General features: G+C 45.4%; 1 protein-coding gene across 1 annotated transcript in view; it reads left to right on the top strand.

Annotated features, from left to right (window-relative positions):
* The window catches only part of ALDH4A1 (aldehyde dehydrogenase 4 family member A1), a 41,064-nt gene extending 31,073 nt beyond the window's left edge, over positions 1–9,991 (top strand). The window contains exons 13-15 of the mRNA XM_082274575.1: positions 1,385–1,506; positions 8,031–8,149; positions 9,475–9,991. Coding sequence (XP_082130701.1) covers positions 1,385–1,506; positions 8,031–8,149; positions 9,475–9,587 — 354 coding nt within the window. The 3' untranslated portion in view covers positions 9,588–9,991. The remainder of the gene's footprint in view (positions 1–1,384; positions 1,507–8,030; positions 8,150–9,474) is intronic.
* The last annotated feature ends 5,400 nt before the right edge of the window (positions 9,992–15,391 follow it).

Below are 15,391 nucleotides of genomic sequence, written 5' to 3'. Positions count from 1 at the left end.
TTGCACACGGGCAGATTGCACACGGGCAGATTGCAGACAGGTAGCTTGCACACGGGCAGATTGCACACGGGCAGATTGCAGACAGGTAGCTTGCACACGGGCAGATTGCACACGGGCAGATTGCACACGGGCAGATTGCACACGGGCACCTTGCACACGGGCACCTTGCACACGGGCACCTTGCACACGGGCAGATTGCACACGGGCACCTTGCACACGGGCAGATTGCACACGGGCAGATTGCACACGGGCAGATTGCACACGGGCACCTTGCACACGGGCACCTTGCACACGGGCACCTTGCACACGGGCAGATTGCACACGGGCACCTTGCACATGGGCAGATTGCACACGGGCAGATTGCACACGGGCAGATTGCACACAGGCAGATTGCACACGGGCACCTTGCACACGGGCAGATTGCACACGGGCAGATTTCACGCAGGCAGATTGCACACAGGCAGATTTCACGCAGGCAGATTGCACACGGGAAGATTGCACACGGGCAGGGTTCAAATACTATTAAAAATTTCCGACTTCTCGGGTACTTGTGCTTGGTAAAGTTGGCCAGCAGGGAGTGAATAACGTTTACATACAGTCATAGGTGTGTGCACCCCAAAGCTCAAACACACGTCTTTCTCTGCAGCCTCAGCTGCACTGGAAAGGTAATGAATGGGAAGTGCTCTGTACAGAGGCTTCCCATTCATTTACAAACTGAAGCATAGTAAACACAGTTGACTATTCTTCAGTTATGAATAGACACAGTGAGCGAGTGTGTTCATTTAGTAAAGGAAGGAGCCGGTATATTACATATTTACTATCTCCTTCCCCCGCTCTCCATCCTGAAACATCCCCTGCAGCAGCCAGGGGGAGAGGAGGGAAAGCCAGCAACACTGCAAAGCCAACATGGGGGGGGGGGGGGGAGCCCAAGAAGGAGGAGGGATCGGCACCACGCCTAGTGAAGAACACCCCCTGCGCACACCTATGCATACAGCAATAAAAACGGACAATCATTCTAATCCCTCCGCACTTTATCCAAACAAAAAAAAAAAATAGTTTTGCCTTTAGTTACCCCTTTTACACACGTTCGTCCGTTTTTCATCCATCCGTAGATGGACATCAATGCATTCCTATGGAAAAACGGATCGTTCATTTACATTCATTTTCACCCGTTTCCGTCAACATCGGTTTTTTGAACGAATGAACGCCCTATTTTTCACCAGTTAAAATGTTTTGAGGCTTTTATATGATAAGCAGTTTCCTTTTCTTCCTTTCGAGTTGTGCATACATTGGTAAATCTTATGACATAGTAAACTTTATTGATAAGCTCTTGCATTTAACCATTGCACCAATATGACACGTACGTATCGGTTCTGTGATACAGGAAATCTTCGGACCGGTGTTGGCCGTTTACGTTTATCCAGAAAACGAGTATAAGGACGTCCTGAAACTTATAGATTCCACTTCCCCGTACGGCCTCACGGGGGCAGTGTTTGCCCAGGATAAGTAAGTACCTCTATGTGACATTACAGCACAGACACCTCGGGGGGGGGGTTATTTACTAACGCTAGAGAGGGCAAAAAGATTCACAATTCTGCAGAGAAACCAATCAGCTTCCAAGTGTTGTTTAACGGCTTAACGACCGCCCGCCGCAGCAGCCCCTCCTGCGTGAACCAACGTAGCTATACGTCGGTCACGCGCCTGCAGCTAGGGGGTGAGTGTGCGCCTCCGGCGGCGCTTCCCCCCCCCCCCCCACACTTAGCAGCGGGGACTCCGATGCACGGGGCAGGCAGCGCTGATTGCCGCCGGGCACCTGCGATCGTTCCCCGCTGAGAGAGGAGGACGGTCGGATGTTGTAAACACAGCTGACCGTTCTTCTCTCTGGAATGATCACAGAGCGCCTGAGATCCTTCTATATAGGAACACAGGTCTCTATGGTCATTTAACAAGCCACGCCCCCATACAGTTAGGCTTACAGTTAACCCCTTGATCACCCACAGTGTTAACCCCTTCCCTGCCAGTGTCATTATTACATTTTAGCACCGATTACTGTAGTAATGTCACTGGTCCCCCCCCAAAAGTGCCAAAGATGTCAGTTAGGATCTCTCCGCCGCAATGTCGCAGTCCCGCTAAAAATCGCAGATCGCTGCCATAACTAGTAAAAAAAAAAAAAAAAAAAAAACAACAACGACATAAATCTTTCCCCTGGTTTGTAGAGGTGATAACTTTTGCGCAAACCAATCAAAATGCACTTATTGGGATTTTTTTTTTTATACAAAAAATATGTAGCAGAAAAAAAATTGGCCTAAAATGTTAAAAAAAATTTTGATTTTTAAATTTTTTTTTTTTTTGGGAATGTTTTATAGCAGAATGTGAAAAATATTGTTTTTTTTTTTTTTTTTCAGAATTGTTGCATTTTTTTGTTTATAGCGCAAAAAATTAAAATTACAGTGGTGATCAAACACCACCAAAAGAAAGCTCTGTTTGTGGGAAAAAAAGACATCAATTTTATTTGGGTACAGCGTCGCACGACCGCGCAATTGTCCGTTAAAATAACGCAGTGCCGAATCGCAAAAAATGGCCTGGTCATTAAGGGGGAAAAACTTCCAGTCCAGAAGTGGTTAACTAAGCTTTAGCGATAAAACCTGGAAGCGGATCGGTTTCTCAGCAGAATTGGGACTCATTTTGCCTTCTCGAGATTTAGTAAATAAATCTCCTCCTGTCCAATCTGCAATCAGTAAATGATCAATGCAGCACGTTAAGGCTGCATTCACATGTCAGCGTTTGGATCGCGGGCGGAACCGCCGCGGTTCCGCCCGCGATCCGGAGATTTATTGCAAATCGCGGGACGCCTAGCGTTGCCCGTTGATTTGCAATAGCCCCCCAAACGCCGAGCGATGTTGCCGCGATTTCCGCCTGCCGAATCGCGGCAACATCGCGCAAACAAAATCGCGGGATGCAATACGCTCCAAAGAAGCTCATGTACTTCTTTGGAGCGTATTGCGTCCCGCGATTTTGTTTGCGCGATGTTGCCGCGATTCGGCAGGCGGAAATCGCGGCAACATCGCTCGGCGTTTGGGGGGCTATTGCAAATCAACGGGCAACGCTAGGCGTCCCGCGATTTGCAATAAACCTCCGGATCGCGGGTGGAACCGCGGCGGTTCTGCCCGCGATCCATACGCTCACATGTGAACGGAGCCTTAAGGCAGAGTTCAGGTGTGCAGTGAAATCCAGGAATGAAGCTCGCCCCCTAGCTGCGGGCTGACATATAGCTATGTCGGTGAGCGCCGGAGGGGCTGCCTGCCGCAATAAAACTGCGACGGGCGGTCGTTAAGCGGTTAAACAAGCTTGGAAGCTGATTGGTTTCTCTGCAGAATTGGGACTCATTTTGCCCTCTCTAGCGTTAGAATGAAGGAAACGATCTCCTGTCCGATTATAGAGGAACGGAAGTGGTTTTTTTTATGAAGTGCAGCACTAATGCAGAGCTGTGCATAAATCCCGAAAGTGTCTTCATCATAGGAATTCTTCGCCACTTTCACCGCCAAATGCACTTTGCAGAGGATTTCACTATAAATATACAGCGGCCCCAACATCCATCTGCCTGATGATTGCTGTAAATGAGTTTATAGTGCAGATACAGATAAATATAGAACTGGATTGCAGTCATAAAGGCTGATAAGAGGGCAGGAAAGATAAAGCTGTCTGTGAATACTTCTCACCTCGCCGCCCATTTCTAGACACGATTTACTAATTATTCATACATTGCCGGAATCACGCTGCTACGCCATGGGGTGTCATACACTATACAATCACCCCTGACAGGGCCGCTGATAAGGCAGTACAGCAAGCCCTCCTGTACTGGGCCCAGGCCCCATCAGTTCAAGAGGGGGGGGGGGCCAGGCCCCATCAGTTCAAGAGGGAGGCCCAGGCACCTGTTTAGCAGGAGGACTGACTGTACTGCCTTTTTGCAGACACCGGTCCTCTTCTGTCTCCCACTGCCAGCTCCTCCTCTCCCTCCCTTCTGCTAAACTGCAAGGGGATTGCTTCTAGCATGTGTGCCCCTTCTGTCTGCTTTATGGGCCCCCGTGTGCCCCTTTCCCTGCCAGATTCCATCCTCTCCCATCAGCAGCTGCTGCAGTTACACAGGGGGATGTCAGTTACTGGCCCCTTCCTCTGATTGAACACAGTGAGCGATCAGTACTAATCACTTCTGTGTCCATTCATCACTGAAGCACAGTAAACTGTTTGCTATGCTTCAGTTTGTGAATGAGCAGGAAGCCTCGGAGCGCTTCCTATTCATTCATCTGTGCAGCTGAGGCTGTAGACAAAGGGACTGATAAATCTAAGTTACTTTTGGCCGGGAGGGGCCCTGTCAGGTAGGCTGTATGGGGCCCCATGATTTCTAACAGCGCCCTGACCCCTGATGTGTAACAGCTACAGTGTCTGGAAAAGTATTCACACCCCTTTAAAGTGTTCCACATTTTGTCATATTACAACCAAAAACTTGAATGTATTTTATTGGGATTTTATGTGATAGACCGACACAAAGTGGCACATACAGTATCTCACAAAAGTAAGTACACCCCGCATATTTCTGTAAATATTTTATTACATCTTTTCATGTGACAACACAGTGTGGCTGCATTTGTATTCACCCCTTCCCCCCAATTACAGCTGCAAGTCTTTTTGGGGATGTCTCTACCAGCTTTGCACATCTAGAGAGGACATTTCTGCCCATTCTTCTTTGCAGAATATCTCAAGCTCTGTCAGATTGGATGGAGAGCGTCTGAACGGCAATTTTCAAGTCTTACCACAGATTCTCAATGTGATTTAGGTCTGGACTGTGACTGGGCCCTTCTAACACATGAATATGCTTTGATGTAAACCATTCCATTGTAGCTCTGGCTGGATGTTTCGGGTCGTTGTCCTGCTGGAAGGTGAACCTCCGCCCCAGTCTCAAGTCTTTTCTTCCAAGATTGTCCTGTATTTGGCTCCATCCATCTTCCCATCAACTCTGACCAGCTTCCCTGTCCCTGCTGAAGAAAAGCATCCCCACACCATGATGCTGCCACCACCATGTTTCACAGTGGGGATGGTGTGTTCAGGGTGATGTGCAGTGTTAGTTTTCCCCCACACATTGAGTTTTGCTTTTAGGCCAAAAAGTTGAATTTTGGTCTCCTCTGAGCAGAGCTCTTCCCCCCACATGTTTGCTGTGTCCCCCACATGGCTTCTCCCAAACTGCAAACAGAACTTCTTATGGCTTTCTTCCACCAATGGCTTTCTTCTTCTCACTCTTCCATAAAGGGCAGATTTGTGGAGCGCACGACTAATAGTTGTCCTGTGGACAGATTCTCCCACCTGAGCTGTGGATCTCTGCAGCTCCTCCAGAGTTCCCATGGGCCTCTTGGCTGCTTCTCTGATGAATGCTCTCCTTGCCCAGCCGGTCAGTTAAGGTGGACGGCCATGTCTTGGTAGGGGCCCGGCCGGTCAGTTTAGGTGGACGGCTAGGTCTTGGGAGGGGCCCGGCCGGTCAGTTTAGGTGGACGGCCATGTCTTGGTAGGGTTGCAGTTGTGCCATACTCTTTCCATTTTCCCATGATGGATTGAACAGCGCTCTGTGAGATCTTCAAAGCTTGGGAGATTTTTTATAACCTAACCCTGCTTTAAACTTCTCCACAACTTCATCCCTGACCTGTCTGGTGTGTTCCTTGGCCTTCATGATGCTGTTTGTTCACTAAGGTTCTCTAACAAACCTCTGAGGGCTTCACAGAACAGCTGTATTTATACTGAGCTGAAATGACACACAGGTGGACTCTATTTACTAATTAGGTGACTTATGAAGGCAATTGGTTCCTCTAGATTTTAGTTAGGGGTATCGGAGTAAAGGGGGGTGAATACAAATGCAGCCACACTTTTCACAGATTTATATCATTTATCATTTTCCTTCCACTTCACAATTATGGCCACTTTGTGTCGGTCTATCACATAAAATCCCAATAAAATACATTTATATTTTTGGGTGTAACATGACAAAATGTGGAAAATTTCAAGGGGTGTGAATACTTTTTCAAGGCTCTGTATGTAGTTGTTCATGCCCTTAACAGTCCCATTAAGAGATTGTTCTGGTTGGGTTTTTTCTATTAGGGATGCGGCACTTATTTCCCAATAATCAACAATCAAACCCTATACCATTCCACGAGTGCACATTTTTAAAGGTGTGATGTTAGGTACTTAATTTACTCGCCATAACATTGTTTTTATATTTTACCCAGAAATTGGGTTATATATTGGGTTTTGTTGCCTAAAAATTCATTAAAGTGTATTTAAAAAAAAAAAAAAATTTTTTTTTTCAAACATCACTGTGCAAATACCGTGTGACATAAAAAATTGATTTACTAATGAATGATGCGTTGCCGGGGTCACACTGCAAGATCATGAGGTGTCATACATTATACAATGTAACCGCTACAAAAGCCAAGTATGAAGAAGTTCAGCGTAGAATGCCATAGAGCCCATCATTTATCAAAGTTGCAACAACTTAATGAGCCCTCAGATGACCCGATAATCAGAAGTCATCTGAGGGCTCATTAAGACAAGCGATGATACCCGTCCAGGGGCAGACTGGCAACATTTGGCCGAGGGGGTAAGTACAAACCAGAGGCCCATGGTACAGCGACTCGGCCCCCTCCCCCTCTCCCTGGCCTCCTTCTGACCCCCATTCCAGGCTGAAGTTCCACTCCAGGTACTCTCTACTCCCATCTGGGTTCCCCACCTGGCCAGGATTGGCAGTTGGGGGGAGCTGGGAAAGCTCGGTCAGGGCTGGTTGGGGGAGGAGAGTCTCCAGTGGGGCATGGAACCGGCCTCTGCTTGGACACAGTTTACACCATCCATGCTGGGGGGGGGGGGGGGGGGTCTGCACTTTTTCCTTGTCTTCATCCTACACTTAGTAGGTCAGCAGTGGGGTCTTTTCACTTCTCTACCAGGAATCCTTTAGGGATGTCTGTGGCAGAAACAGTGAAGCCTTTTTATGGGGCATCAGAGCAGCCTGGGGGGCAATTGCCCCCCTGGCCCAGTCCTCCCCTGTACCTGTCCTCTGTGCAGAGCATGTGCATCCACCTCAGAGCGGTGTGCAATCAGCCCATAGCAATGGATGCAGATGCAGCAGCTTCATGGACACAATCCCATAGATGCAAACGTCTATTCGGTTATAAGGTTTTGTATTGTTATGTTTCATATTGGTATAATGTTTCGTATTGTAATAATGTTTTGTATTGTTATAGAGTTTCATATTGTTTATAATGTTTTATATTGGTATGTTTCATATAGTTATAATGTTTCCTATTGTTACGATTTATATTGTTATAATGTTGGGTATTGTTATGTTTTATATTGTTTCTTATTGTTATGTTTTATATTGTTATAATGTTTCCTATTGTTATGTTTTATATTGTTATAATGTTTCCTATTGTTATGTTTTATATTGTTATAATGTTTCCTATTGTTATGTTTTATATTGTTATAATGTTTCCTATTGTTATGTTTTATATTGTTATAATGTTTCCTATTGTTATGTTTTATATTGTTATAATGTTTCCTATTGTTATGTTTTATATTGTTATAATGTTTCTTATTGTTATGTTTTATATTGTTATGTTTTATATTGTTATGTTTTATATTGTTATGTTTTATATTGTTAGGTTTTATATTGTTATAATGTTTCCTATTGTTATGTTTTATATTGTTATAATGTTTCCTATTGTTATGTTTTATATTGTTATGTTTTATATTGTTATAATGTTTCTTATTGTTATGTTTTATATTGTTATGTTTTATATTGTTATAATGTTTCCTATTGTTATGTTTTATATTGTTATGTTTTATATTGTTATAATGTTTCCTATTGTTATGTTTTATATTGTTATAATGTTTCCTATTGTTATGTTTTATATTGTTATGTTTTATATTGTTATGTTTTGTATTGTTATGTTTCTGATTATTTGGTAATGTTAATTTGTCTTCCATGTCACAAGGAATGTTCTACAAGAAGCTACAGAATTTCTGAGGAACGCTGCAGGGAACTTCTATATCAATGATAAATCCACCGGGGCCGTTGTGGCCCAGCAGCCCTTCGGAGGGTCCCGAGCATCGGGTGAGCTAAATAACCAAATATATATATATATAAGTATATTAAGTATATTAACCACTTAAGGACCAAGCCTATTTTTGACATTTGTTGTATACAAGTTAAAATCAGTATTTTTTGCTAGAAAATGACTTAGAACCCCCCAAACTGTGTATATATATTATTTTTTAGCAAAGACTCTAAGAGAATAAAATGGCGGTCGTTGCAATATTTTATTTCTCACGGTATTTGCGCAGCGGTCTTTCAAACGCAATTTTTTTTGGAAAAAAAAAACACTTCACTGAATTTTTAAAAAAAACTAAACAGGTAAAGTTAGCCCATTTTTTTTTTTGTATATTGTAAAAAAATAAATGTCTTGCTGAGTACAAAGATACCCAACATGTTATGGTTTAACCACTTGCTGACCGCTGCAAATACATATACTGCGGCGGTCAGCCCCTCCTGGGCAAAGTGACGTACCGATACGTCACTTGCCCACGAGCCAATAGGGGGCGAGCGTGCGCCGCCGGAGGCGCGCTCACGCCCCGCTCGTTCCCTGACATCCCTGCGTGAGTGACCAGCTGCTCCGATGTCCGCCGGCCACTCGCGATCTCCCGCTGGAGAGGGAGAAAGGCAGGCGGCTGATGTAAACACAACCATCTGTCATTCTCCCTGATGTAACTGCAGAGATCATACGATCCTGCTATGTAGGATCGTATGTTTCTGTGGTTACATCACAAGCCACGCCCCTTGACAGTTAGAATCACGCCCCTAGGGACACACTTAACCCCTTGATCACTAATAAAGTTAACCCCTTCCCTGCCAGTGTCATTTTTACAGTAACAGTGCATATTTTTAGCACTGATTACTGTAGTAATGTCACTGGTACCCCCAAAAGTGTCAAAAATGTAGTCAGGGGTCCGATCTGTCCGCCGCAATGTCGCAGTCCCGCAAAACAAATCGAAGATCGCCGCCATTACTCGTTAAAAAAAAAAAAAACAATAAAAATGACATAAATCTTTCCCATAGTTAGCAAGCGCAATAACTTTTGCGCAAACCAATCAAAATCCGCTTATCGCACAGGTGATCAAATACCACCAAAAGAAAGCTCTGTTTGTGGGAAAAAAAGGACGTCAATTTTATTTGGTTACAGCGTCGCACGACCGCGCAATTGTCCGTTAAAGTCACGCAGTGCCAAATTGCCAAAATAAGGCCTGGTCATTGAGCAGCCAATTCTTCCGGGGCTAAAGTGGTTAAAACTAGAAATTCTCACCATTGTCTCTTTAGTGATAAATTCTTACCCGAATAACTGGCAGTGCATGTGATACATTCGTTGTTCTGTGTTGTCGCAGGTACAAACGACAAACCTGGAGGTCCCCATTACATCCTCCGCTGGACCTCCCCGCAGGTCATTAAGGAAACGCACGTCCCTCTGAGGGAATGGAAGTACCCCTACATGCAATGAGATGGGGGAGCAATCTTCATGTATGGGATAAGAAGGGCCGCGCTCTCCTCTGTTTTTATCTATTATATGGGAAGAACAATTCACTTTCCAGACTACTAATTCATCCGACTGCAGAACAGCGTTCTACAACCAAGATTTTAATTTAAATATATATTTTAGATACAATAATCTTTTTTTTAAAAATGAGAACCATTTTGTACCATTATGGACACCCAGATAGCCGAGGCAAACTACGCAGAAGATCCAAAGATTGTGACAATGAAGAGGTGGCACCTATGGACGTAACGCGCTGGGAGGTCATTATCATCCAGCAATGACGGGTGCCCAATGGTAATGGGGAGAGGGGTTGCTGTGGATGGGGAAATGATAAAGATAACGCTGCTGATGCTAATCAAAATTTTATTTAAAGGAGACCTGTGCGGACAGGAACATAGAGGCGGCCATTACTGACCTCAGAGATCTCTGGTCACAGCATACACTTTCATTGTTTAATATCACCATTGTAATAACAATACGAATAGGAGTTATCACTGACAGTTCAATATAAGAGGAGTTGAAAAATCTCCTTTAACGCTGTGAGTGCTGCCTGTCTGCTGGCTGACTCTCTCCACAACTTCCTGGGTTCCCAGCATGCTTTGCAGCTTCTCTATTTCTAAGGACTACATATCCCATGGTACCTTGCTGATTGCGGTCGTCCTGAAGGCTATGGCTCTCTCGTTCCGGGAGGACGTCCTCTTAGAACAGTGGTTCCCAACTCCGGTCCTCAGGGCACAATAACAGGCCAGGTTTGCAAGATTGCTGAAATACATCACAGGTGATCTAATTTGCTGCTCAGTGATTGCAGTATTCTAGTCTGCATCTCCCCATGGTAATACTTAAAAAATCTGGCCTGTTAGTGGGTCCTGAGGACCGGAGTTGAGAACCACTGACCTAGAACCACGTCCCCGATTAGTGCATCCGGCACGCTTTGTGATCGTTGTCTCCTTTGGACATAGCCGATCACAGATTGCGGTAAAGAGCCAATCACAGTAAAGCTTTACCATGTGATCAACTGCGTCCAATCACAGCTGATCACAAGTAAACAAACTTTACAGTTATCGACGTGCTGTCACTGTATGGAGGAAAGGAAAGCCAATAACCTGTGTTTACACTGATAATCAGGACAGCTCCATTGGTGCCCATCAGTGTAGCCTATCAGTGCCCATCAGTACCTATTAGTGCAGCCTCATCAGTGCCCATCAGTACCCATCAGCGCACAACAGTGCCCATCATTACTGCCTCATCAGCGCACATCAGTGCCTATCAGTACTGCCTCAACAGCTCACGTCAGTGCCAATCAGTGCAGCCTCATCAGTGCCAATCAGTACCTATCAGTGCAGCCCTTATCAGCTCCCATCAGTACCGCGTCATCAGTGCAGCCTCATCAGTGCCCATCAGTACCTATTAGTGCAGCCTCATCAGTGCCCATCAGCGCACATCAGTGCCTATCAGTACTGCCGCAACAGCTCACGTCAGTGCCAATCAGTGCAGCCTCATCAGTGCCAATCAGCGCCCATCAGTACTGCGTCATCAGTGTCCACCAGTGCAGCCTCATCAGTGCCCATCAGTACCGCCTCAACAGTGCACATCAGTGCAGCCTCATCAGTGCAGCCTCATCAGTACCTATCAGTGCAGCCTCATCAGGGCCTATCAGTACTGCCTCATCAGTGCCCATTAGTGCAGCCTCATCAATGCACATCAGTGAAGGAGAAAAATGACTTATTTGCTAAATTTTGTAACAGAAACTGAGAAAAGGGTTTTTGTTTTTTTTGTCGGTTTAAAAAAAAAAAAAATTAAAACCCCCACCCCAGTAGTGATTACTTACCACCAAATGAAATTAAAGCTCTATCTGTCTCAAAAAAAAAAAAAAAAAAAGTCATATGGGTACAGTGTAGCATCACCGCGCAATTGTCATTTAAAGTGTGACAGTGCTGAAATCTGAAAATTGGCCTGGGAAGGAAAGGGGGGGGGGGGGGGTGCCTGATATTGAAGTGGTTAAAATGCCACTTGCCTGGCTCCCATGCTGATCCAAGGGCCTTGATACTTCCTTAGTCATTAAAAAGCAAAAGGAGGCTGACTTCGGGGCCAGCAAGCATGTTCCCGCTCCCTGGCTTAGAAATGCTGAAGCCGGAGACTGCCAGGAAAGTAGAATTCTCCGGTCAGCGATGGCGGCCTCCATACAGGTTTAGGTGGTATTAGGAACTAAAATAGATCAGATTAGCGATGAGATTATGACACAGACTGATATTTTATAGTATGAACAAGCATTGGAGAACTACTACTCCTAGCATACTGTCCCAGCCTTCCAAGCCTTCAATTGAACATCCTAGGATCGTCATACAGTTTCCAAACTAAGAAATCATTTCTAATCGTTATAAAACACAAATACAGCCGGGCTTTTTATATTTTATAAACTCTGCTTTCACATTATTGCGCTTCGGGAACACGCACACAATCGCACACAAATCGCACACGTTTCCCCAGCAAGCGGGAGAAATGCGCTGCTCTTTAGGAAACACGCATCTTAATGGCGCCTCCACACATTAGGACGCCGCCCACGCTAAACTGCATTGCGCAGCACCACACGGTGCAATAAATAAAAAAGAAAAAGGAGGCGGGGAATTCTTTCCCTGTATTTCTGCACGTGGGGCAGTCCACTGAGATGAAGGGGCGGCCCTACATACAGAACGCAGCACGCACAGGTGTGGGCGGGGCCATAAAGACTTTCCTCCGGGATTAAACCACTTCCGCCTTTTCTATTTACACTGAGAAGAGAACTGTATCATTTATTTTAGCTGAACCGGTTACAATGTAATAAACTGCCTCTGGGACGCCATTGTAAATAATTATCTGCAACGTTCAGGGTTCAAAGGTCGCGCCAGCTTTCTGATATCGAGACGGCAATTTAAATCTTTCACTGCTAATAAAATAATGGTGGCAGTGCAACAGTGGTTGTAAACCCTCACATATCCCCAGTGAAGTGACTGGCCTCAATTGGTACACAGAGATGAAACAAATCCTCCAACATAAGTTGCACCTGTTTATCTGGGGAACTCTGTTCTCTAAAGTAGTGATCGGCCGATATCAGTTTTTCGTTGCCGATACAGATACCAATATTTTGGCCATTGCATATCAGTATCGGCCAATATGGGCTGATATTTTCGTACATTTAAATTTTTTTTATTTTTATCACTCTTATGGAGGGTTTTGGGGATCCAAAAGACCCCAAACCCCTCCTCTGCACTTAAAAGCATTCATGGCTTGTTTGAATGCTGTCATTTTTTAATTTGGAGGGTTTACAACCACTTTAAAGTGTAGGTACCCAACCCCCTCTGGTGGTCCCTACACTCACCTGACCCTGAACCAGCAAGATGCAGAGAGGTCAGACTCCGGAGCTCGCTGGCAGGGTCTCGGGGACGGGTGACTACCAGATTGGCGGGGGGGGGGGGGGAGGCTACAGTATTTTACCCCCAATGGGCATGCCAGAACTGCAGGATTATACCCTTAGCGCAGTGAGGGGGGGGGGGCAGCTGCTTGTTTTAGATGTATATATAGTTGTGGCCTCGAACGTACAGCACATATTGCAGACATGGAGGGTACTCATGAGACAATGGGGGGGGGGGGGGGGGAAGCCGCTCAGGTGCATGTTCCAAACCCGGTGCAGGTCAGATCCGTCATCCAAGAGTAGAAGAAATCCAAGTTCGAGACCGCACTCAGGGTATTATGATGAAATCAAGTATCTTTATTCCTCATAAATAAAGTAGACAGACAGTGTACAAACAGACGTGTCGGGTTGACGCGTTTCACGACGCTGTAGGTCGCTTACTCATAACCAGCTTATGAGTAAGCGACCTACAGCGTCGTGAAACGCGTCAACCCGACACGTCTGTTTGTACACTGTCTGTCTACTTTATTTATGAGGAATAAAGATACTTGATTTCATCATAATACCATGGAGGGTACTCATGCCATGACCAGCAGGGGGCGCACTATGCCGGCTGTTATGAATAAAATATGCACTTGGTCCAGTACAGGGGTCTCCAAACTACGGCCCTCCAGCTGTTGCGGAACTACACATCCCATGAGGCATTGTAAAACTCTGACATTCACAGACATGACTAGGCATGATGGGAATTGTAGTTCCCGAACAGCTGGAGGGCCATAGTTTGGAGACCCCTGGTCTGGTATGAGGTCTGTGCTGTGGCAGTATATATGTTTAATAGAATACGGGTGTAAGAAATACGACACATGGAATGTTATTTATGGAATACGGAAACATTACTAATAAAAACCTGTGCCCTGGATGTCTGTGTCCTTTTCTGTACACTCCATTGGTTCAATGAGGATCGACTTTCCTAAAGAAGAACACTTCTCAGATGCATCAGCTTCTAGTAAGTTTGCAACCATGTCTTCTCTTCTCTTTTTTTTCTGTCTATTGAGAACTGTAGTAAAATCATCAAGCCCATAATCCAATGACAGCGCCAAACAAATGTCTAAGAGTCCAAGGTAATTTTATTCTAAATTTGATTCATAGCAAATCAAAGACCACTCATTTCGATAGCCAAACGCACTACCCCCCCCCCCCCCCCCTTAGGGCTTCAAAACAAGATACCCTGATGAAGGGGGAAGTGTGTTTGGCCCCGGAAACGCGTTGTCTTTATTCTGCTACAAATCAATTTTATCATTAAATTACCTTGGACTCTTGGACATTTTTTGGCGTTGGATTGTATGGATGTGGATTCTAAGTTCTTTGTCCTTTCCCTGTTCCTGGGGGTAGTGCCCGGTTTGTAGAGTGCTGCCAAACCAAAGCCAGTGTGCCCAGTGACAGTTTCAGTGACCCTCAGAAAATCTGAATCCAGCGACATATTTGTTCTTGCAGTTACAGTTTAAATTTCCAGCTATTTTCTCAAGACATAGGGTTCAACGCATGCAAAGTTACACTATATAGTCAAATGTTTGTGGACAGGGCTGCCATTTGGGGGGTACAGCCCATACACATGTAGGGGGCCCGGGTGTCCCAAGGGGCCCCTAACAGGGTAGGGTTGCCACCTGTCCTTGCAATGCCATTCAATTGTAAGCTCCACCGTTCCCTTGCAGACTGGCACTATGTGGGGGGTCCTGCCCCTCACTAGCCCTCACATGCAACTGTAGGCCCCGCCCTCCCCTGTTCTCCAGCTGTTCACGCCTGGACAGGAGGGGTGGAATTTACTAGAATCATTCACCTTTATTTTCCTGGGATGGAGGATATGGGACTGGAGGAGGATTTAACACATGGTAGGCGGGCCCTGGGGAATGTTGGTCATCAGGGCCGGGGGCGCCCAGGCCTAAAACTGTGTAAGAGGCCCCAAAAATTCTGATGGCTGCTCTGTTTGTGGATACCAGACCATCATACATGCTGGGATATCCTGGGGGGGGGGGGGGGGGGGTTGCACAAGTCTAGTTCCTTTGGCAGTAAGTCCAGTCAAGAAATAAGTTTCATGACTTGTTGGTCCACTTTTATTTAAGAAGACAGTAAAAATTCATAAAAAAATCATGGGGTTACCCTCATTGGGGTTTCAGCATCACCACAATATAACAAAAAAAAATGATCCAGCCTGCTTGGCTATTCAGACTTAGCATTTCCAGAGTCATGGCAGACTTAAGCCTCGTACACACGCACAGATTGTTGGCCGTAAATTGTTGGCCAACGTCCGATCTGCCGATTGTAGGCTCGTTAGTATGATGCTTCCGACAACCAACTGCGAATTTTCGGCCAAAAAAAATCT

The sequence above is a fragment of the Pelophylax lessonae genome, assembly GCF_965119305.1.
Source record: "Pelophylax lessonae genome assembly, chromosome: 12".
Lineage (NCBI taxonomy): Eukaryota > Metazoa > Chordata > Amphibia > Anura > Ranidae > Pelophylax > Pelophylax lessonae.
Note: the sequence above shows the minus strand (reverse complement) of the source record. Positions and strands in the feature narration are given on the sequence as shown.